General features: G+C 30.5%; 1 protein-coding gene across 4 annotated transcripts in view; it reads left to right on the forward strand.

Annotated features, from left to right (window-relative positions):
• Nucleotides 1-25,843, forward strand: part of LOC142237787 (uncharacterized) — a 234,103-nt gene extending 208,260 nt beyond the window's left edge. For all 4 annotated transcript variants that reach the window (XM_075309198.1, XM_075309199.1, XM_075309197.1 and 1 more), the window contains 3 exons: nt 16,764-17,270; nt 17,335-17,401; nt 17,471-25,843. In XM_075309198.1, the coding sequence (XP_075165313.1) occupies nt 16,764-17,270; nt 17,335-17,401; nt 17,471-21,093 (4,197 nt within the window). In that variant the 3' untranslated portion in view covers nt 21,094-25,843. The remainder of the gene's footprint in view (nt 1-16,763; nt 17,271-17,334; nt 17,402-17,470) is intronic.
• The last annotated feature ends 378 nt before the right edge of the window (nt 25,844-26,221 follow it).

The following is a 26,221-nucleotide window of genomic DNA, read 5'->3' on the forward strand; positions in this document are numbered from 1 at the left end:
CTTAGGAAAACTTCAATTCAGCTTGGCTGAATAAGGTTTTCTATAGAATATCTTAAATTTCGCCGAGGCAATATAGAATATATTGAAGGTTTTATGCATTGTTAAATTGTTTTTGTCAGTAATGTTTGTAAATTTATGTAGATTTATTCCGATTTAAATCTACCTTATTAAGCCTTGACCCTTTGTGGGATTTCTCATTATCCTTCACAGCGTCATTAGGACTTTTCTCCGTGTAATCATCTGAATCTCATTATTAATTGCATTCAAATTTTTCAACAGCCTTCCTACCGGGGAGGATGAAATGAGTTTTCTAGTTCAACAGCGAACGTATAACAACCAGAAGAAATCTTCATCAACATCTTTAATGAGATACTTGAAATACTTGTGAAATAAACGATCGTTGCTCGTAAATATAAAACAGACAAAATGCTTCCTTACGGAAATGTCTGTAGGTAGCCATGCCATGTCAGTTTTCCTAGTTCCGAGACTAGTTCTCTATAAAATTTATTTTGGTTTCGTTGATGGTGGTGTAACTAAAAATACAACACCTCTGTTTGTCTGTCTGTCTGTCCCTCCATCTTTCCATTCATTGATACTGCATTTAGGAAATGCAATGCAAAGGCGATTCCTTTGGAAATAAAACCATGGAGGTTTTTTTTTTGCTTTTTTGGTGCAAGACGAGGAAAAACATATGGCACCAAACTATTCATATGCCATCCATATTCATACCTAAAGTGATTCTTTCAATCAATTTGATTTGATGGAAGATATCTAGTGTAAGGAACCATAGATAGGTTGTTGGATAATAAGAACTTTTTCCCTAAGATACGAGTATCTGATTTTCTTTGTCGACAATGACTGCATTAACTCGTGTCACATGTGACACAGAAAATATATGAATGATAAGAAATGCAGAAGCCAACTCAATATGGTCTTGGTTATAAGTGTTTGCATGAGCTTATTTGTATCTCTGACTGTCACATTACATATACATACGTGTGTGTTGCAGCATAGATTAGTGTTTGAAAGAAATTTTTCTTTATTACTTGAATAAGTCCAAACAAAAAAAATTTTATGATATTTTCTTAAGATTATGCGGTTTGTAAATGTATCGGTGCCAGTTGGTGTGATATTCTATGTGCGCAAGGAAATTGTCTTAAGACATGTGGAGACAACAGCAACAGTTAACAAGTTGGATTAGGTACGAGGAGTGGTTTAAAAGTGTTGGCTGTTTGTGATTAAACAATTTGAAAAACTTTCGTGTTAGCAAGTGTTAATGATTTTGGTATAATAATATAAGATTTCTTTTATTTATAAGCATTTTTTGTTGGTCAAATTGCTGAATAAGGTTTCCTAAGGTCTTAGTCAGCTTGGCTGAATTTAAATATGCCTTTGCAAAATTTTATTCAGCAGGCCTGTGTTAAAGTTCATCTTTCATTCAGCTACGCTCAATTGAAGTTTATCATTCAGCCAAGCTAGAAATGAGAATTTCGTTTAGAAAACCTTAGCCAAGCTGAATTTTTCTGCCAATTCACCAAAGCTGAATTAAAAATTTCTTATAGAAGACCTTATTCAGCTTATTCCAAAAAAAGGATTCCTATACATACCCTAATTAGCCATGCTGAATTTATATTTTCCTAAAGAAAAATCACTGTGAGATATGCTAAAATAAAATAATTCAAGGTCTTTATAAACCTACGGTCTTTAGAAAACCTTGTTCAGCTTGGCTGAATTAAAGTTTGCCTTTGCAAATTTTTATTCATCTAGTCTGGGTTAAAGTTCACCTTTTATTCAGCTACTCTAAATTAAGGTTTGATTATTTACCCAAGCTAGAATTGAGAATTTCGTCTAGAAAACCTTGGCCAAGTTGATTTTTTCAGACAATTCAGCCAAGCTGAATTAAAATTTTCGGAAAGAAGTCCTTATTCAGCTAATTTGATAATAAAGATTCCTACACATACCATAATTAATCATGCTGTATTTATATTTTCCTACACTCAAAAAGAAAAACAGGTTACTTGTATCCTAGAATACCTCTAGATTTCCAATTTCAGGCAAATTGGGTAAAAACTACGGATTCTAGAAGCCCAAGAAGTAAAATCGGGGAGATCGGTCTATGTGGGGCCTATATCAAAACATGAACCGATAATCATAATTTTCGGCACATCTCTTTATTTTCCTAGAATACCTCTAGATTTCCAATTTCAGGCAAATTGGATAAAAACTACGGATTCTAGGAGTCCAAGAAGTAAAATCGGGAGATCGGTCTATATAGGGGATATATCAAAACATGGACCGGTACTCACCATTTTCGGTACACGTCTTTAGGGTCCCAGAGTACCCCTAAATTTCAAATTTCAGGTATATTGGATTAAAACTACAGATTATAGAAACCCAAGAAGTAAAATCGGGAGATCGGTCTATATGGTGGCTATATCAAAACATGAACCGGTACTCACCATTTTCGGTACACTTTTTGATGGTCCTAAAATACCTCTAGATTTCCAATTTCAGGCAAATTGGATAGAAACTACGGATTCTAGAAGCCCAAGAAGTAAAATCGGTCTATATGGTGACTATAACAAAACATGGACCGGTACTCACCATTTTCGGTACACGTCTTTAGGATCCCAGAGTACCTCTAGATTTACAATTTCAGGTATATTGGATTAAAACTACGGATTATAGAAGCCCAAGAAGTAAAATCGGGAGATCGGTCTATATGGGGGCTATATCAAAACATGGACCGATATGCCCCATTTTCGGGACACCTCTTTATGGTCCTAGAATACCTCTAGATTTCCGACTTGAGGCAAATTGGGTAAAAACTGCGGATTCTAGGAGCCCAAGAAGTAAAATCGGGAGATCGGTCTATATGGGGGCTATATCAAAACATGGACCGGTACTCACCATTTTGGGTACACGTCTTTAGGGTCCCAGAGTACCTCTAGATTTCAAATTTCAGGTAAATTGGATTAAAACTACAGATTATAGAAGCCCAAGAAGTAAAATCGGGAGATCGGTCTATATGGGGACTATATCAAAACATGGACCGATATACCCCATTTTCGGCACACCTCTTTATGGTCCTAGAATACCTCTAGATTTCCAATTTCGAATAGAAAATACACTTTCTAGACGCCGAAGAAGCAAAATCGGGAAATCGGTCCATATGGGCGCTATACCAAAACATGGAACGATAGGCACCATTTTCGGTACACTTTTTGATGGTCCTAAAATACCTCTAGATTTCCATTTTCAGGCAAATTGGATAAAAACTACCGACCTCCCCCAAATCGGGAGGTCGGTTTATATGGGGACTATATCAAAACTTGGACCTATATAGCCCATCTTCGAACTTGACCTGCCTGCAAACAAAAGACGAATCTGTGCCAAATTTCAGGACGATAGCGTCATTATTGAAGGCTGTAGCGTGATTACAACAGATAGGCAGACGGACAGACGGACATGCTTATACCCAGCAAAAAAATTTGGAAGTTCTTCCAAAGACACAACTTTAAAAGCACTTCCAGAAGATGCACTCCCAATGATGTTCTTTATTTTAACTACCCATGAAGTTCTTTTAATTCAATTTTTTATAACTTGGTTTTTTCATACTTTTAATGGGTAATTTTAACTTTTTTGTTTCAAATATGTTAAAAATAGAGTAAGAATTCCTAAAATGATATAAATCATTTAAATTTTGTCGAAAAAAATGCTAAATCCAATCTGAAAAAATTGTGCATTTTTGAAAATATTTGAGGTCAAACGTTTCTGACAAGCGTTAGAATCCATTAAAAATTATAAAAAATTAAAAAATTATTTATTTGACAAAATATCACAGAATTTTTTAATTTACATCCAAAACATTGAACTCGGATCACACTTAAGAAGTGATGCAAATTCAGTGCAACGGCTGTTGAAATGGAGGACTTCCGTCCTATGACAAGCCCATGTTAAATTCATCGCTTCTGCGTCAATTTTGCACCACTTCCGGATCCAAAAAGAACATTTTCATTACTTTTTTTGCGACACTTATTTTGCTGGGTATCGTCTTAGAATTTCTCCCTGATCAAGAATATATATATTTTATATAGTCGGAAATCAATATTTCGATGTGTTACAAATGGAATGACAAACTTATTATACCCCCGTCACCATTCTATTGTGGTGGGTTTAAAAATGTTTCTTTACTTTGAAGAAAATTTGTCTTAGTTCAAAGATAAGCAACTTTAACGAAGAGACGTATATTTTAGTATTATACGTCTCTCCGTTAAAGTTGCTTATCTTTGAACTAAGACAATTTATGTCCTAAATTTAATAAAAAAAAATTAAAAGCAAAGTTTATAAACTTTATTTTAATAAAAAATTTTATTATTTTAAAGAAATTGGTAAATTGAACATCCTAATATTTAGGTTACTTAATCTTGAATATCACGTAAATATTTTAATGTACCCATGCTGAATTTTTCCTAGAGAAAAATCATTGTGTGACATGCTGAATTAAAATAATTTTCAAATTTAATGATGACCTAATTAATGTTTTACTTTAGCAAACTTTATTTTGCTGAGAAAAATGAATAATTTTTTATAGAAACCTTCACTCAGCTTAGATGAGGTAAGAAATTCTTAAACAAAAATTCTTATTTATTAATAATTTCTAATCCTTATTTACCTTCCATCGAATGTGTTCTTCATATTAATTTTCTTATCTTGAAATAGATTTTCCATCTTTCCTACATTGTCATAAGATATCGTAAGAAAAGAAAAAAGAAAACCCTAAGGAAAACTTTTTGTAGCATTACAACAATTCTAAATACTGGCCCATGTTGTGACCATCTATAGAGTGGTGGGGGTACACATGTGAGTAAATATCAATGTGGATTATGTACACAATACAACAAATAACATACACATGTATACTAACTAGTTCGATGACAACTTCAACCACTACCATTTTACATAGTTTTATGACTGTTATCTGTGAGAGCGGGATTACAGAGATGAGAGTTGAGAGCCTAATAATGTTTTTGTTTGGTTGCCTGCCTGCTTGACTATTTGATGCCAAATTCAATATTTACTCGGTTTTGTCTTGTCCTTATCTTGAATGCAATACCCTTGAAAATATATTCCTTGCAATGGATGTTTACATCTTACAACTACATTGTATGGGACTTGGTAAATAGCAGCAGGGGAGCAGCGCCTGCGCTAATAGCCTTATTGTGAAATATATGCAACCGATTTAAAAACAAAAACACGTTTAGGCATGTCCAAATTTTAGGGTATAGTAATTCCTATAGCATAATGGTTATTATACCCACCACCATAGAATGGTGACGGGGTATAAAAAGTTTGTCATTCCGTTTGTAACGCATCGAAATATCGATTTCCGACTATATAAAGTATATATATTCTTGATCAGGGAGAAATTCTAAGACGATATAAGCATGTCCGTCTGTCCGTCTGTCTGTCTGTCTGGCTGTCTGTTGTAATCACGCTACAGCATTCAATAATGGAGCTATCGTCCTGAAATTTGGCACAGAATCGTCTTTTGTCTGCGCGCAGGTCAAGTTCAAAGATGGGCTATTTTGGTATAGCCCCCATATAAACCGACCTCCCGATTTGGGGTCTTTCGCTTATAGAAACCGTAGTTTTCATCCAATTTGCGCGAAATTGAAAATCTAGAGGTATTTTGGGACCTTGAAGAGGTGTGCCAAAAATGGTGAGTGTCGGTCCATGGTTTGGTATAGCCCCCATATAAACCGACCTTCCGATTTGGGGTCTTTCGCTTATAGAAACCGTAGTTTTCATCCAATTTGCGCGAAATTGAAAATCTAGAGATATTTTGGGACCTTGAAGAGGTGTGCCAAAAATGGTGAGTGTCGGTCCATGTTTTGGTAAAGCCCCCATATAAGCCGACCTCCCGATTTTACTTCTTGGGCTTATAGAAACCGTAGTTTTTATCCAATTTGCCTGAAATTGGAAATCTAGAGGTATTTTTGGGCCATAAAGAGGTGTGCCGAAAACGGTTAGTATCGGTCGGTATTTTAGTATAGCCCCCATAAGAACGATTTCCCGATTTAACTCCTTAGGTTACTAGAAACCGTAGTTTTTATCCGATTTGCCTGAAATTGTAAATATTCTCGTATTTAAGGCTCACAAAAACGTGTATCGGATTAAGTTTTTATCGGTCCATTTGGTAATGCCTCCATATAGACCAATTTCACTTCTTGTGAGTATAGAAGGCGAACTGATCATGAAAATTGCTTGAAACTCAATGTAAAATTTCCAGATTTTATTTTTCGGGTGAAAATCTACAGATTTAAAATTTCAAATCAAGACGTTATTTTATAATTTTCTTGCGCACTTACAAGAGATGTTAATGATTCCTCTAAAACTCAAACAAAAATGGTTCTTATAAATCCAGAATCTGATATAGTCCTCATAGGTGAAATCTTTAAATGTATCTTCGGGAAGTGTCCTCAAGTCCTCAAGCCCTCCTGAAATTTCAAAGGAAATCCTAATATTTGGTTCATGGTGATGGGTATTTAAGATTCGGCCCGGCCGAACTTACTGCGTATATACTTGTTTTTTAAATAAATTTTGAAAAAAATTTCACAAAACTGAATTTTAAGAATTATTTATGTATTAATCAATAAACCAAAAAAAGGCAACAAATTTAAATTCCGATTATTATCTATATTAGAATTGAAATATACAAAATATTGCAATATAAATTAAGAATTAAAATATTGTTTGCTAGCTATGCTAATGTGCCAAAATACATTCTGAATATTCTTGATAGAAATCAATCACTTATTTCGTCTCGTATTTATTTTGTGAATCTATTTTGAGTCATTTTATCACAGATTTAATTTTTGGCTTTGCTAAAAGAAATGCGCCAAAACTATGGTAGCCTGCCTTTTTCTTGCTTCCGTAATGTTCTCTTGTGAGCAAACCACCTGCTTAATATTTTCCTATTATCCCATTTTGCTGTTCATTGCCAATATCCTTTTCTTCTATTGTTCTTATAGAATTTTCTCCACGTCGACTTTTGTCTGTAGTAGATTGGTTCTTTCGTTTCCTTATTTGCTGTCTACAGTTTATACAGCACTTATAAATAGCTCTGGAGTTTTACTGTACACTCAAAAAAAAAACTAATTTAAAATTAAAAATAAATTGTTTTAAATTAAATTAGTGTACTTACACTAAAAATAAAAACAAAATAATTATTTAAAATAAAATAATATTACAATTAAAACTGAAATTAGAAATATTAATAAAATAAAAATTTAAATTTATGAATTTAATAAATTTTTGTATAAATAAATTTAAAATTATAATTAGAAGTAAAATTAAAACTAAAAACACAATGAATATAGAAACTAAAATAAGAATAATATAAACAAGTATATACGGCCGTAAGTTCGGCCAGGCCGAAGCTTATGTACCCTCCACCATGGATTGCGTAGAAACTTCTTCTAAACACTGCCACCCACAATCGAATTACTTAAGTTGCGGTAACGCTTGCCGATGGCAAGGTATCTTAAAACCTCCTAACACCATCTTCTAAATTGTATGTAAGTCCATACGTGGTATATATTAAATCAAAAAAGATCGATCCAATACGTATATAATTCAGTTTGACGAAGTAGACATAAAATTTTGACAAAATTTTCTACAGAAATAAAATTTTAACAAAATTTTCTACACGCAAAGAAAAAAAACGTTTGGAAAACGTGTACCGAAAACGTTTTTCTTTTGTTACGAGTTTTTTGAATTGCTTCGAAAATTTTAAACTTTTATCACCAAAAAATTCGTTTGTTACAAAATTTTTACTTTTTCAATAAAAAAAGTTATTTTTGAAACCACAACACAGTCCATTTCGTTTATATGAAACACTGTTCTTTTCTGACTTTAGGTCTTTAATACGACACATTGTACAGTTCAAAATTTAATATAGGACAATGTAATGTTCAACATTTTTTCGGAATCTTCCGCACATATCTGGAATATATGTAAAAAAAAAACAAAAAACAAAAAAAAAAACTTTGGTCGAAGCAGGGATCGAATCCACGACCCTTGGCATGCAAGTCAGACGTAGCAACCACTGCTCCACGGTGCCAAACTAAATGTTTGTTTCTGTTAAATAAACTTTGTTTATTCGGTTCGTGGGCGCCGCAAGCTATGCTATATAAATATAACTTATATGGATTTTTATCTATTGATGACCATAACAGGTACATAGCTCAGTGGTTAGTGTGTTGGCTTACAAAGTGCATGGTCCGCGGTTCGATTCTCCGTCCAGGCGAAAGGTAAAAAAAATTAAAAATTTATAAAATCGTATAATTTCTTCTACATTGTTGGTATTACAGGAAAAGGTGTTAAGAACTAAAAAACCTCGTGGATGTGAGAAAGGTGTGAGGGAAAATGCAATTAGCATGAAAACAATTTTTTTTGAGTTAGTCTTTATGAAATTGTTTTTACATCCTGGAAAAGAATAAACGTTTATCACAAAAAGTACATACTTTTCTTCCAAATACACTTCCTTACAGCGAAAAGCAAATGAGAAACGAACTTTGTTTGTCTAAAATTTCTTTTGGGAGGAAAGAATTATTTTTTTGCGTGTATAGAAATAAAATTTTCTATAGAAATAAAAATTTTCACAAAATTTTCTATAGAAATAAAATTTTCTATAGAAATAAATATTTTCACAAAATTTTCTATAGAAAGAAAATTTTAACAAAAATGTCTACAGAAATAAAATGTTAACAAAATTTTCTATAGAAATAAACTTTTGACAAAATTTTCTATAGAAATAAAATCTTGGTAGATTATTTTTGGCTCCAATTGGACCAATTTTGGTATGGTTGTTAGCGACCATATACTAACACCACGTTCCTAATTTGAACCGGATCGGATGAATTTTGCTACTCCAAGAGGCTCCGGAGGTCAAATCTGGAGAACGTTTTATATGGGGGCTATATATAATTATGGACCGATATGGACCAATTTTTGCACGGTTGCTAGAGACCATATACCAATACCATGTACCAAATTTCAGCCGGTTCGGATGAAATTTGCTTCTCTTAGAGGCTCCGCAACCCAAATCTGGGGATCGGTTTATAGTGCGCTATATATAATTATGGACCGATGTGGACCAATTTTTGCATGATTGTTAGAGACCATATACCAACACCATGTACCAAATTTCAGCCGGATCGGATGAAATATGCTTCTCTTAGAGGCTCCACAAGCCAAATCTGGGGATCGGTTTATATGGGGGCTATATATAATTAAGGACCGATATGGACCAATTTTTGCATGGTTATTAGAGACCATATACAAACACCATGTACCAAACTTCAGCCGGATCGGATGAAATATGCTTCTCTTAGAGGCTCCACAAACCAAATCTGGGGATCGGTTTATATGGGGGCTATATATAACTATGGACCGATGCGGACCAATTTTTGCATGGTTGTTGGAGACCATATACCAACCTCAGTACCAAATCGGATGAAATTTGCTTCTTTTTGAGGCTCCGCAAGCCAAATCGGGGGATCGGTTTATATGGGGGCTATATATAATTATGGACCGATGTCGACCAATTTTCGCATGAATGTTAGAGACCATATACTAACACCATGTACCAAATTTCAGCCGGATCGGATTAAATATGCTTCTCTTAGAGGCTCCGCAGGCCAAATCTGGGGATCGGTTTATATGGGGGCTATATATAATTATGGACCGATATGGACCAATTTTTGAATGGTTGTTAGAGACCATATACCAACACCATGTACCAAATTTCAGCCGGATCGGATGAAATATGCTTCTGTTAGAGGCTCTACAAGCCAAATCTGAGGGTCCCTTTATATGGGGGCTATACGTAAAAGTGGACCGATATGGCCCATTTTCAATACCATCCGACCTACATCGATAACAACTACTTGTGCCAAGTTTCAAGTCGATAGCTTGTTTCGTTCGGAAGTTAGCGTGATTTCAACAGACGGACGGAAGGACGGACGGACGGACATGCTTAGATCGACTCAGAATTTCACCACGACCCAGAATATATATACTTTATGGGGTCTTAGAGCAATATTTCGATGTGTTACAAACGGAATGACAAAGTTAATATACCCCCATCCTATGATGGAGGGTATAAAAATACATTTAATATTAATACATTAAAATTAACTATAAAAAAAAAATTCAATTAAATTAAAAATTAAACTAAAACTAAATTGAAATAAAAATTTAATTATATAAAATTTCATTTTAAATTAATTTAAAATTAAAAATAAATTGGGTTAAATTAAATTAGTGTACTTACACTAAAATTAAAAACAAACTAATTATTTAAAATAAAATAATATTAATATTAAACTTGAAATTAGGAATACGATTAAAATAAAAATTTAAATTTGAGAATTTAATAAATTATTTTAACGAATTTTCAAACCATATTAAGCATATATCTGTAATCTTGCCTATATCGGAGAGAAGATATTTGCAAACTTACTCTTTGCTAAGTGGCCTAAGGGAGCTACATGAAAATGACCGTAAGTTTAACTTTTCTTATTTTTAAGATAAATTAATATTATTAAAATTAAATTTAAATTTAAAATTATTAGAAATGGAATTAAAATTAAAAATAAAATTAATATTAAATTAGAATTAAAATAAAAAATAAATTATTTCATATAACATATAAATAACTGAATTAAATTAAGACAAATTTTCTCTTGGTGTATGCTAGAACCATAAACTATCGCCGAGCCTATTCCAGTGCTGCTCTATATGGCCGTCCGTTTAAACATTGCCAAGAATACATATTGACAACCCATAGTTTGAAATGATTTTTGTTTGCCTAGTTTTGTTTTTGTTTTTTTTTTTGTTACTGGATAGATTGTTGCTTAGTTGTTTGTTTGTCCTATGCGTCTGCTGCCTGCCTGTTTGCTGCTGCATTTCTTTTTCCAATTTTCTGATGCAGGCCACAAATTTCAAGCAAGATATGTATGATTGGTTGGTGTTGTTGTTGTTTAATGGTACTCTGTTGCTGATATGAATGGTGGTGTTTGGTCTATTGAATGAATATGGATGAGAGGCTGGCTGGTCTGCTTGCTTGCTTGCCCTTTACAGCTTGAGAGGGTGCCTTATTAAGATTCAGTTTCACATCGTCGGTCTATGTAAGCACACACAAATTACGGTAACCAGGGTGCTGCTGGTAACCCAGAATACCTAACATTTTTATGATATATTCTTGCGGCGTGTAAAAGAAAATTTCCCTTAGTCATATATATTTTTTTTCGTAAAAAATTTTGAATTTATAATTAAATTCCAAAGACAAAAAAATGGTTGCAGGAAATGTTGCAACTGCCCTTTCTAATAATCCTTTGAAAATATCTTTCACGGTAAGATTTTCTTTAAACGGAAATACAGTGATATACGATACGTTGAACAATCAAGTATTGGATTTCTATGGAAACTTTGATAATAGAGTTAAAAGTGAAGAGGCATATTTTTTCTAAAAAAAAAAAAAACGAACAAATAATCCTAAAAGTTGTGTAATAACCTAAAATTGTGAATAATTACAATAGGAATATTTCTATCGTAAAATGTTACGATTTATTACTGAAAATGAATAAATGGTTTATTTCATATCAAGTTACAAATCGAAAAGTATGGAAATATATATAAAATAATTTATAATAAAATCCTTAAATAATATATAACTACAGAAAAATTAATATATTATATTAAAAAAAATAAATAAAAAAAATATTGTAAAAAAAAATTAAAAAACAATTAAATATGATATATAAATGTGTAGTGTAAAACACTTATATAAACATGTTAAAGCAACAGTTAAAATAAAATTTGTGATTTGCTCAATTATTTGTCAAGAGTAATAGAATACAAAAAAAAAAAATTCTCGATGGTGATGGTCATATTTCGATCTCAAATAAATCACTTATTATATTGTAATTGTTTATTAGAATTGATTAAAATCCAAAATAATTAACAAAGTGTTTCTTTGCTACATACAGAATACCAATTAAGAGTAATTAAAGCCTATTTATTAGAGTGGGTCAAAGAAATAATTTTTTTTAAGAAATTACATTAAACATGTAATTGGACCAAACTCTAAATATTAAACATATATGTGGAAAACTACACAAAAAATTATTTATTTGTCCTATAAATTCCATGTTTAGCAAGCATAGAAGACGCCGCCTTCTATGGAAAATATGGAATTTTCTAAAAAAATCAATTTTTTCCGTTAAATCTAAAAGTGACGTTTTTGATTCTCATTAAAATCTATAGTTTAGAAAAATTATTGTTAAAGATTAGTAAACGTAAAACAAAATCAAAAATTGACCAGGAAAAATTAATTTTGGACTTAAATCACGAAATTAATTGATTGCATAATTTTTTCAATTGAAACTTCTTTAGCCACGTTACAATTAAAAATCAAATTTATTAAAAATTAAATGAAATAAGTTTCTTATTGACTATTTTTTTGTCAAATAACAATCACGAAATTAATTCGTTCCAAAGTTTTTCTAATTTAAACTTCTTCGACCACGTACGTACAATTGAAACTTCTTTAGCCACGTTACAATTAAAAACCAAATTTATTAAAAATTAAATGAAATAAGTTTCTTATTGACTATTTTTTTTTTGTCAAATAACAAATGTATTGTTGCTATTTTTTTCTGTGTACGTAAAAATAAAAATATTTGTTTTGTTTTATAGAAAACTCGAAAATAAGAGGAGATAATTTGATGTCACCTTTAGTCTTCATAATCGACTAATCCTTTTTTCTTCTTTTATATCGAGTCCAATCGACTTTTCATGTTGGTCAAAATCGATTAATCGACCATTTATAGTGACCCATATCGACTAATCGAAAGGAAAAGTCGAATTTTACAGGTAGTCTTTTTAGTAAACACAAAACTCGACTCGTTCAATATTTAAAACAAAATCGAAAGTCCGAATTTGGAAAATTTTGGAAATACGAGAATCGACTATTGCAAACATCGAAAGTGAAAATTTGAAAAATGTTTCGAAAGTGAAAATTTGAAAAATGTTTGAAGTTTGAGATGTCGACTATGAAAAAATCGAAAGTGTAAACTTGAAAAATGTTTGAAGTTCCAGAAGTCGACTATTGAAAAACTAGAAAGTGATATTTGTTGGAAATTCGAGAAGTCGAGTTTTGAAAAAATTGAAAGTTCGAATGTAAATTTTATAAAAAAAAAGTTTTTTTTTTCTTTTGTATTGAAAAAGACGTAAAATCTAAAAGCAAAGTTTTAGATTTCCACAAAAGTCTATAGTTTAGAAAAATTTTTATTAAAGATTAGCAAAACTAAAACAAAAATATTAAATAAATCTGGAAAACTTAATTTTTGATTTAAATTTCGAAATTAATTCGTTCCATAGTTTTTTTTTTTAAATTTAAACTTCTTCGATCACGTACATAATTAAAAATCAAATTTAGTTTTTTTTGTTATTAAAAATGGAATAACATAATTTTTTATTTAAATATTTTTTTCAAATTCCTTTAAGATTTTTTAATTGAAAAAAAGATTGTTGCTATTTTGCTATTTTTTTCTATGTCTTTTAATACAAAGATAGGGACAAATTGTTGAACTTGGAAGATTTGCACGATTTGGAAATATCGTAAAGTCGACTTTTGAAAAACTCGAAAAGTCCAAAGTCTACTTTTTCAAATTTTGAAAAATAAATCGAAGGTCCATTTTTTTAAAATTTTGAAAAAAAATATCAAAATCTTATTTCCATACTAAATTTTGTCAAAATTTTATTTCCATACCAAAATTTGTCAAAATTTTATTCCCATAACAAATTTTGTCAAAATTTGATTTCTATAGAAAATTTTGTCAAAATTTTATTTCTATAAAAAATTTTATTTCTATTGAAAAATTTGTCAAAATTTTATTTCTATAGAAAATTTTTGCAAAATTTTATTTCTATAGAAAATTTTTTCAAATTTTTAATTCTATAGAAAATGTTTGCAAAATTTTATTTGTATAAAAAATTTTTGCAAAAATTGTCAAAATTTTATTTCTATAGAAAATTTTGTCGAAATTTTATTTCCATAGAAAATTTTGTCGAAATTTTATTTCTATAGAAAATATCATTTCTATAGAAAATTTTGTCAAAATTTTATTTCTATAAAAAATTTTGTCGAAATTTTATTTCTATAGAAAATTGTGTCAAAATTTTATTTCTATAGAAAATGTTGTCAAAATTTTATTTCTATAGAAAATGTTGCCCAAATTTTATTTCTATAGAAATTTTTGTCAAAATTTTATTTTGTGTTTGTTGTTGATATTGTTGACCTTTTTATTTTAATTTGTATGATTTTTTATCTCATAATCTCGCTGTCTGTTTTTCACCAGTAGAAAAACAGACAACGAAGTAACAAGACAGCGGAGAAAATCCTTGAAAACGGTTCTGACGAAGTCAACCGAAATATCGGAAAATAAAAAAACAAGAAACAACAATTTCAAGTTTAATTTAAAAAAATTTATTTTTATAGAAAATTTTCTCAAACTGTTATTTCTATAGAAAATTTTCTCAAAATTTTATTTCTATAGAAAATGTTGTCCAAATTTTATTTCTATAGAAAATTTTGTCAAAATTGTAGTTCTATAAAAAATTTTGCCAAATTTTTTTTCTATAGAAAATGTTGTCAAAATTTTATTTCTACAGAAAACTTTGTTAAAATTTTATTTCTACAGAACATTTTGTCGAAATTTTATTTCTATAGAAAATTTTGTCACAATTGTAGTTCTATCGAAATTTTTTTCAAAATTTTATTTCTATAGAAAGTTTTGTCAAAATTTTATTTCCGTCGAAAATTTTGTCAAAACTTTATTTCTATAGAAAGTTTTGTTAAAATTTTATTTCCATAGAAAATTTTGTCCAAATTTTATTTCTATGGAAAATTTTGTCGAAATTTTATTTCCATAGAAAATTTTGTCGAAATTTTATTTCCATAGAAAATTTCATTTCTACAGAAATTTTTATCAAAATTTTATATCTATAGAAAATTTATCAAAATTTTATATCTATAGATATTTTTATCAAAATTTTATATCTATAGAAAAGTTTGTCCAAACTTTATTTATATAGAAAATTTGGTCAAAATTTTATTTCTATAGAATAAAATTTTAATAAAAATTTCTACAGATATAACATTTTGATAAAAAATTCTATAGATATAAAATTTTTACAAAATTTTCTATATAAAAATAAAATTTTGACAAAATTTGCTATAGAAAAAAGTTTTGAAAACATTTTCTATAGAAAAAAAAATTTGAAAAAATTTTCTATAGAAATGCAATTTTGATACAATTTGCTATAGAAATACAATTTTTTTTATCAAAATTTTATTTCTATAGAAAAATTTTGTCAGAATTTTATTTCTATAGGAAATTTTATCAAAATTTTATTTCTATAGAAAATTTTGTCAGAATTTTATTTCTATAGAAAATTTTTTTTTGAAAATTTTATTTCTATAAAAAATTTTGTCAAAATTGTAGTTCCGTAGAAAATGTTGTCAAATTTTTATTTCTATAGAAAATTTTGTCAAAATTTTTATTTCTATAGAAAATTTTGACAAAATTGTGTTTCTATAAATAAAAGAAATAAAATTTTGATAAAAATTTCTATAGAAATAAAATTTTCTATGAAAAATAATTTTTTGACAAAATTTTCTATAGGAAAAAAAGTTTTGGAAAAATTTTCTATAGAAAAAAATTTGAAAAAAAATTTCTATAGAAATGCAATTTTGATACAATTTGCTATAGAAATACAATTTTGTCCAAATTTTATTTCTATAGAAATTTTTATCAAAATTTTATTTCTATAGAAAAATTTTGTCAAATTTTTATTTCTATAGGAAATTTTATCAAAATTTTATTTCTATAGAAAATTTTGTCAGAATTTCATTTCTATAGAAAATTTTTTCAAAATTTTATTTCTATAAAAAATTTTGTCAAAATTTTTATTTCTATAGAAAATTTTGACAAAATTGTGTTTCTATAGAAACGTATGTCAAATTTTTATTTCTATAGAAAATTTTGTCAAAACTTTATTTATATAGAAAATTTTATCATAATTTTATTTCTATAGCAAATTTTTTAAAAATTTTATTTTTATAGAAAATTTTTCCGTCATTTTTATTTCTACAGTAAATTTTGTTAAACTTTTATTTCTATAGAAAATTTAAAAAGTAATTATATGAAATAGTTTTATAATTTTTTATATGATCTTATGCAAAAATATTGCTGCCATTTATTTCTGTGTACATTAATACAAAGATAGTGAAAAATTGTTGAAATTTCAAGAATATTTTCGATTTTAAAATAATTTTGTTTTGTATATAACTGTTATTCGATCGCCACCAAAGTTTATAATTTTCACAATATTTTTAAGAAAATCACAAAAAAAAAATAGTTAAAAATAAAAACAGCGAAAATATGAAGATCCTTGATTTCAAACAAAATCCATTTAAAATGAAAATAAATCCCATGACTGGGGATACACGATCGGCAGGAGGTAGTCGAAGCAGTTTTAAAGCACGCTTCGTATTCCGTTGGAAATCTTGGGTAGCGTAAAACTTTCCCCAAAATATAGAATCCCTTAAGAGCATTACAGCCCAACTTTCCCTCCAATATTAAAAATAAAAAACTTAATATCATATATAATTTTTCTTTGTTTTGTTACAGGCGGAACTTGCCGATGTCTTGCGCAAGCGACGCAATCGTCCCGATGCCTCTGATGAAGATCTTGGTCTGCCACGTAGCCCTGCTTCGCCCCAAAGGCGGGTTTTGGCCAAAACCAGTGCCAGTGCTGGTGGCTCCGGCACGGGCATCGCAACATCATCCTCATTACGCACCAAACAAACCACCATGGAAAAGCAAAATGAAGCCTCTTCGCTTAGTCTCTTGAGTATGAATAGTGCCGATGGCGATGATTTATTAGCCTCATCCACAGCCACGGAAATTGTACAGGAAAGATCGAGATATTCACGATCATCAACCATGTCAAGTATTTCTATGTCTTCGGATATTCTAAGACATAGAGATAGTTCATTTGGTGAGGCAAGGGATGAAGTGGATTTATTTTCATCAGATTGGCAGAGATTATCACATTCGGCAGCCAAACATAAAATGGCTATAAGGCCGACCAAGAAAAAGGGTGGCCCTAGTAGGCAACATAGAAGGACTTTAGAGGTAAGCAAAAGAGATTAAAGAAAATGAAATTCTGAGGCTTAAAATAAATGAATTTAAATTTTAGACTTCCATACCAGAGGCCAATGAGGATCTATCGAAATTATCGAATAAAAAATTATTGGATATTAAGGGTAAGTATCTAAGTCATTCAAAACATATTTTTGAAGATTTTATTTACTCCTTATTCTATTCCCCGATAGATTTGGATGCCAAAGCTAAAACACGTTCTCTCCCACCGGGCGTTAATGCTGCCAAACTCATGGAAGAACATAGCTCCAATATCAGTGTCAAACACAATCACACTGCCTTTAAGGAATCCAACAATCAAGTCACTACCACCTCGACTACTAAAACTTCTAGTAACACAAAGGCTACCAAATATTCCTCAACTGTAGTGGCCTCAAATGGAAATCAAACGAATGCGACCACGATTACAACTGGACAATCAGGAACATCGAATAATATTTTCGGTTTTCGTTCGCTGTCCTCCAAGGCCTCGACCATGTTTGAATCCAAAGAAATGACAACCTCCGAAGAGGTAACCAAGAAACCCGAAGTATTAAAGAAACCCGAACCATTAATGGCTGACAAGCCTGATCCCAATGCTATGGAGACCCAAGAGTCTGGATTCCTGAGGCGTTTAATACATCGCAATTCCAAACGTTCCATAGCCAAGGCCAATGCCGGCGATGAGGAGTCGGAAGCAATTGAGGCAAAACAAAGTGAACCAAAGAAATTGATAACATCACCCATGACCATGGAGGCCAAGACTTCATCGTACACTTCCTCTTCGTTTATACAGGATGTGACGAAGAGTGAATTCTCGTATATCAGTTCGCCCAGCGAAGAGAAACGCAAAGAAGCATCTCGTGGAGATTTTATGAGTGACAGCAGGTCTGCATTCAGTCCCATGGCTAGCAATTTTCTGGCCACAGCAACCACCATGTCAACAGCCCACATGGCTAAGGAGGAAAAGAAAGCCGAGGAATTATCACCCTCTAAACCCAAATCGGGGCCAGCAGCCCGCCAGCGTTATATGCCCCAAAATATCAGCAATGAGAATTTGGCCGCCAACAATGAGAATTTATTATCCTCTTCCAAGGAATCGATACTATCCAAATCTTCGGGCAGTGATATGTTCCAATCCACTTCCATCATAAGGGAAATTACCAAACAACAAAACACATCGCCCTTCAAAGGGGATCATCATTTCGAGAAGAAACCTAAAATTGTGGGTCTCTCGGCATTCCAACAAAAGATCTCTAAATCAAACGAATCCTTTGGTCGGGTGTCCAGCAATACCTCTTTGACATCTTTGGATCAGGTGTCGAGCACCACAACCACCACAACAAAAATGGATCAAGATGAAATGATGGTCGATGGAGAGTTATGTGCTCCAGTTAGGGCCCAAATCTATGAGCAGAAATCTCGTAAAAGTGTGGAGAAATCCAAAAGTTTCCGGGCTTATGGCGAGGAGAAAGCGACCTCGCCGCCAGTTCACAATAATATGCCCAGTCTACCCGATTTGAGTTTAAATTTGAGGGTCCCCTATTACAAGGAATTCATCTTACAAGACTCAGCAGAGACTGGAGGCTATGGAGCCACTCCTTCTCCCCCAGAACCGGCAGATGAGAAACAGACTTCTTTGGGTTTTGAGATTAATGATAACAAACTCATTAAACCTGATCGCAAATCCTTTAGTAACTATGATAAAAATGTTATATTGACCACCGCACCCAGTGGTCCAGTGGCAGGGAAGACAAAACTCATGTCCCCAGCAATTAGCTTGGGTCCAACGCTATCGCCTTCGGCAGCCAGCAATAGAAATATCTCGGAAATAGAATCCAATATCGATATGATTGTGTCATCGCCCTTCATTAGTGTGATACGCAAGTCGACAAACTTTAGTGAGCAGCACATGGAAAGAACTGAGACCACTGTGGTCCCCGAAAGGATACGTCCCACAGTTTTGCCTCTGAAAAAGGAGAAATCCCTAAGTGAGGATAATGTTTTGAATTCACCCTCTACGGCCAATGTCACACTAAGGGACAAGCCTTTGCATAAACAGAATCTAAGCTTTGCCCAAAGTAGTGGTCAAGTGGATGGGCTTAAGGAAATGGAAAGAAAATCAGCACCAGCTCCCATCAAAACCACGAATGGTTTTCGAAACCAAAATACCACACGTAGATCTTCCAGTGTTGTGGAAACTTCGGAACAACAAAGTCAACAACCCTCGGTACCAGAATTTATGAAGATCCAATTAAATCGTGTCGATCCCATGCGTAGCTCCAAGAGTAATGTGGTTTTAGCCAAAAATGTCAAAGAGCCTAGTGGCAACATCAATAATTCTATGTTGTTAAGTCCCCGTGAATCATCACCCGATGATGATTTCCGTCGTTTGAGTTCGGAAAGTGTGGATATCAATGAAAGATCCTCACCGGAAATGGAAAAACGATTCCCTGTAGTCTATCATGAGGCCATTAATAAACAGGCCACAGCAGGCACGAAACATTGTTTGGGATTACCACCAAAAAGTCCCGTAAAGAAAACCATGGGCATGACTATGATGAGTCCACCTAGCCAAGTGATTACACCCACCACACCACCTACACCAACGATTAATGAAAGAGACAGCAGACATGATATCGAAACACATTTCAAATTGCCAGAGCCCAGGATCTCAGTAACAGAGGAGAATTCTTGCAATTCTCTATCTCTACAAGAGCGTAGACGTCTCTTTATGAGTGAGACTAAGGTAGAGAAAAAAGTGGAAGATTTGAAATTTGAACGTAAACGTTCTATTAATGAGGAACTCTCCCGTAAATCTGTGATGAAATCCGAATCAATGGAAGAAAAAGAATCGCCTACAGAGAATGGTGTTATCTTAAGGAAAAAGTCGTTTGCCTCTTCATCGTCTCATCTCTCGATGAATGGTAATACGTTGAGTAGCAGTACCAATACCAGTACCACCAATATTACTACGAATCTAAATAAAAATGATCCCACACCTGAACTGATGAAGGTCTTTGCTAGACGTTCTTTAAAAATCAAAGATGAAGATTTGGATAAAATGTTGAATAATCCCATCGCCTCATCAACACCTTCCACACTACAGACTGCAAAGAAATTCACCACTTCCAATTCGACTTCGAATCCCAGTGTGGATAGTGATAAGGAAAATCAATCGGCTAGTGAAGAGAAATTGGATAAACTCTCCAAAATGGAGACTGAGAAAAGTATTAGCGTTACCAAGATCTCAACGGGATCAACGGTGGGGCATCAGAGTCATCACAGTACGAGTAATGGTAACATGGCCAATAATAATCAAAGGAATTCATTGGCAGATTTTAGGCAAATGCCTGCAAAAATCAATGCAGGAGGTTTAGCCTTAAACAACAACAACAACAGTACCAATAACAACAACAACAACAATAATATTAATAACAACAATAATGCCATATCCCCCATCAATGGCAATAGTGGGCTGAATAATAAAAACTTTTTGCCTCCCATTAAAATTCCCGGCTATAGACATGTATCTATGGAACGCATAACCCAAACCAATAATACCATAAATAATAATAATAACAACAACAATAATAGCAACAGTTATCATAATTCTCAAAGCTCCTCACCCGCCAAATCGACAACCTTGGAAAGATCTTCTATGAAATTGGCCGATTTAAATACAGCAACGAAAACCGAAAGTTCTACGACGATTATCAATAAATCAATCGAACGATCAGCAACCGTTGGCGAATTTAAGGGCATACATCAGCGAAGAGCAGAATGGGAGCAAAGAGCTAAGGAGGCTCTAAAATAAAGCGACTCCCCAGAGGGAATTTGTGAAATACTCATATGGAAATATGGGAAAAGTATATTTTGAAAAACTGAAACTGAAAGTGAAACTTTAAATGCTCCCCCCTAAGCTCTTTAAGGATTATGAAATTCGGATACGGATATTTTTTTTGGATAATAATGAAAAGCTTTTTGGGCATTTTAAAGATTTTGAAAAGCTGTAGTTAAAAGCGATTTAGAGAGCTTTTACAAATGTGCATTTGGAAAGCTTTAGTAAAAACCTTTTAGTATAGCTTTTGTAAAAACCTATCAATTAGAAGCCTGTGGAAACAAGTTAAAAACTTCAATTTTAATCCTGGTATCAAAGCTCCAAAGCTCTATGGATGGGTTTTTATATACTTTGGGTTACATATCTCAGAAAAAATTATCATATTATTTATAAACTTCTAGAATTCAAATAGTTTTCAAGTTGATGAGATGTTGAAAAGATCCTAAAGCTTTTTATAACGATTTGTAGGATAACGACTTGGCATGTATTCAAATCGTTTTATTTTTTAAACATCATAGTTTTCAAGTTTTTATGTTGGAAGAAAATTAAAATCATGGAAAAAGTCTTATTGGAAAACCTTTTAGCACAGATGAATTAACGAATTTTTAATATTTACAATAACGGAAAAATTCTGAATAGCTTATATGTAGTAGCTGGCGCCCAACGTTTCTCAATTTCTTTGATAAAAAAAAAAATTTTGTTTACATTTTAAAATCCTTAAAGTTGATGATCAGTGACTTATCTGAAGTTTTGGTTAAGTTTATTTGAGATTGATGCAAGGCACACGATTTTAAAGATTTTTGCTTAATTTTTGTTTGTTTTATATTTTCCTAAACCTTACACAAAATTTCCACAAGAAGGAATCTCTATGAACAACAAAATTTCATTGCTGCTTTTGTGTTGGAAGGACACTCCCTAAAAATTATGAAAAATTCTTATTGGAAAACCTTGTACCAAAGAATTTGCAATGTATACAATAATGGGGAAATTCTGAATAGCTTATGTGGTGAAGCTGGCGCCCAACGTAAGCCTTACACAAAAGTTCGATGAGAAGGAATCCCTGTGATCAGCAAATTTTCGTTGCTGCTTTTATGTTGAAAGGAAATTCCCCTAAAATCATGAACAAATGTTAAAAAAAAACTTATAGCAACTATGCATTAAAGATTTTTTTTAATATTTAATGGGAGAATTCTGAATAGCTTATATGCAGTAGCTGGCGCCCAACGTTTCTTAATTTCTTTGATAAAATATTTTTTTTTGTTTACATTTTAAATTCCTTTAAGTTGATGATCAGTGACTCATATTAAAATTTGGTTAAGATTATTTGAGGTTGATGCGAGGCACACGATTTTAAAGATTTTTGCAAATTTTTTTTAATTTTTTTTTAGAGTTTCTTAACAGTACGGTCACACTGCGCAAATATTTGACAGAAATTAAAAAAGAAATAGTCGCCACATTTCAACCAGCAAACCTTTTTAGCTCATATTGGATATATTACATCTGGATTAGACTAATTTCCAAATATGGTATCTAGATAGTACTCCTGGAAAAACGACACTCTTTTTTGGGGCGAAAAGTTGCCTGGTGTAACCATATCCTAAACCTTATACAAAAGTTCGACAAGAAGGAACCTCGATGATCAGCAAATTTTCCTTGATATTTTTTATCTAAAAATGATACCTATATGATGTTGATGAAAGCTTTTTTCGAAATGATTGCATCTCCTTGAAGCATTTGAATTCAAGTCAATTTCAAATATTATTTTTTGAAAATGTATTACAGTCAAATATTTCTTAAACTATTATAGACCTAAACATGATATTTAACTGATGTGGATTAAAGTTTTTTTCATTCACCTTGAAGCATTTAAATTCAAATCAATTTCAAATGTAATCAAATATTTCTTAAATTATTGTATTTATTGGGAGGTGTATTTATTTAAATATTTGCTGAAAACTATTCGAACAAATTTTCCCAACTAAATTTATCTCAAAAGTTAATAAAAACAGCTTTATTTAGATCTGTAAATTTTAATAATTTTTCTAAAAAAATGTTTTCCAAAAAAAAAAAAAAGCTTGATAATGATTTGAATTTAATTTGTTTTCAAATATTATGTTTCGAAAATGTTTTTAAGGTATTTTTAGAGGTACAGGGTAAAAGATATTTACAAATAGCTGAGAAATAAAAATTTCAAAATCTAACTATAAAAGCTTTTCTCTGAAACAAAACACTAAAATTTTCTGAGACCATCTTAAAATATAAAATATAAAAATGAGCTTCTATTCTATTACAACAAAAAGAGCATTTAATATAGTAATCTTAGAACAAAAATATCACAGAGCTTGCAAAGTTTCCAAATCTTTTGAGTTTTCCCAAGCATAAAACATTTTCCTTTATATTTTCAAAAATGAGACTTTATTTACACACATAGTCCAAAGCTAATTTTTATGTTTTACTTAGAAAAGGAAATATTAAAAAATTAAGCTTTGAGGTTTGCCTCTTTCCCATCTCTCATCCTGCATATAGAATTTTGATGACCTGTTATGTAAATATTACAAAAAAAATCTAAAAATTATAAATTAAAACTGTATGTTAGTATAAGACTACTCGTATATATTATGTAATAATTTTTTTAGAAAATTTTAAATTTCATGCCAAGAGAGTTTTTTTAAGGCTAAATTGGAAATAAAAGCTTTAGTATTGTAACATACAGCTGAAGGGTTATATATGGATATTAAGGAAGCAATAATTGAATTTTAAAGCTAATATATAAAAAGAGTTTAGCCTTTTTTTAAAATGGTATTTTTTTTTTCAAAACGCCAATGATTTGAAAATCATATGAATTCAATATGATTTCAAATATAATTGTATTTAAATATTTTTAAAACTCGAGTTGACTTGAGAATGCTAAAATATTTTAGTATTATAAATAAAATTATAAAATTTATTTTCAAAAGCTAATAAATAATATACAAGGCTTGGAAAATCATTTGAATTTTGTATTAATTCATATATCATTATTTGCATGAGACTTGAATTCTAACATTTTTCAAATTTTTAAAAAATAAAATGATAAAATAGGATAATAAATAATATACAATGCTTGGAAATCATTTGAATTCCGTATAATTTTATATATCATAATTTGCATGAGACTTGAATTCAAATATTCTTCAATGTTGCAATAAATAAAATAGAAAAACTGTTTTCAAAAACTAAGAATTTGATACATAATTCTTGGAAAATAATTTGAATTTCTTATATCATTATTTGCATGAGACTTGAATTCAAATATTTTTCAAACTTGCAAAAATATAAAATGATAAAATCTCTTTTCAAAAGCTAATAAATGATATACAATGCTTCGTAAATCATTTGAATTCAATAAAGCAATTGAATTCAATTCGCAAATCCTTTGAGATCAATAATAATTTAAATTACGATTATTTGCATATGACTTGAATTTAAATATTTTTCCAACTTTCGTAGATAGCGAAATATTTTGTATTTTTGCTATGAAAATATTACATATCTAATATTTTCATCACAAACAAGTTCTCTAGCTTTGCTAATTTTAATTACTCCTCTTAGCGTTTATGGTATTCTATGGAGAATTCTTCCCTATTTCCTTTATAGCCCTTCATCTGATTGCCTCAATAGTGTGTTTTTTTTTTAGCAAATCTACAAAACTAAAATCCAAAAACAATCATAAAAAAACTGACTTTAGGTTTTTCGTTTTCTTAATTGTGACGTTTAGTAAAAAAATTTACAATTTTTTTTAGAATATATAAAAAAAATGTTCTCTTACTTAAAGAAGAAATTAAAAAATTTTATTAAATGTAACTATTAACTTCAGCTTGATATAGTTGTTAAATGTAAATTTAAATTTAACAAATAAGTAAACTAAACAAACAAAAACAAAAAAAAGAAAGCTTTAAGCAGATATTTTTATGTTAACAAACATTGAGAATCAAATCTTCAATATAAAAACAAAAACAAATGACTTTCTTAAAAAAAAATGTCTGATTTTGTGAAAGTTAAACAAAAATAAAAATCATTATATTCCCTATTATTCATTTAGATCCATAATAAAATTATTGTAAATTAATTATATTTCATTAATTTGTTTTTATTTTAAGCTAAAAAATTGATTTTAAAAATAATTTTAAAAATTACCTTTTTTGTAATTATCCAAACAAAATTAATTTTTTTATAGAATAAAAATGATTATATGTTTCTTAGTTATTTAATATTTTTGTTTAAAAAATTTCTATAATATTTTATTGTTTTTAGTTTTAGGTGTTTCCGTTGCTTTTTGAATCATTATTATTATTTTTATAATTTTTATGTTTCTAGTTTTTATAATTGTGTCAAAACAGAAATTATAAATTTTCTTTATGTAAATTTTTTTTATTAATATGTTTATAAAAAATAACCCTTCAAAAAATGCAAATATTATTATTAAACATAAAACCATTAAAAAAAAGAATATATACTTTATTCAAATTCATTATTCTGTAGCCCATAAGTACGACGAAGGAGCGAGAGCATGAGATAGTAATAAATGAAAAAAATAAATCATGGACTAATTCAAAGATTATATTAGTGAAATATTAAAACAAAATACATATATATTGAAAAGCATGAATATTACTAAACTGTATTCTGTGTACAACCACAAGAAAAAATTCATATAAGAAAACAAATAAAAACATGTTTAAAAATATTTATAAAATTGTTTTTACTGGGCAAGGGATTGAAGGAAATCATGAACAATTAACAAATATTTCAGAAATAATTTCAAAAATATTTTTTTTTTAAATACTACAATAGGTCACACTAAGATGTTAACAACTCTTCGTGTTAGCTATCCTGTTTTAACGTAAAATATATATAAATAACATTATTAATTAAGGAAAAAACACATGTTTCTATATTTTTTCATAATGAATTCCAAGTACTGAAAATTTTCTCTCAATACTCTAGTACTCATTGGCAAGCAATAACAAAACAACAACAACCATAGAGCTCATGGTCACGGTTGCCACTCGAGCCAAAAATAATCTACCAAAATTTGGAGAAAATTTTAGCAAACAAAAAAAGT

Source organism: Haematobia irritans, chromosome 5, assembly GCF_050003625.1.
Source record: "Haematobia irritans isolate KBUSLIRL chromosome 5, ASM5000362v1, whole genome shotgun sequence".
In the NCBI taxonomy this organism is placed as follows: domain Eukaryota; kingdom Metazoa; phylum Arthropoda; class Insecta; order Diptera; family Muscidae; genus Haematobia; species Haematobia irritans.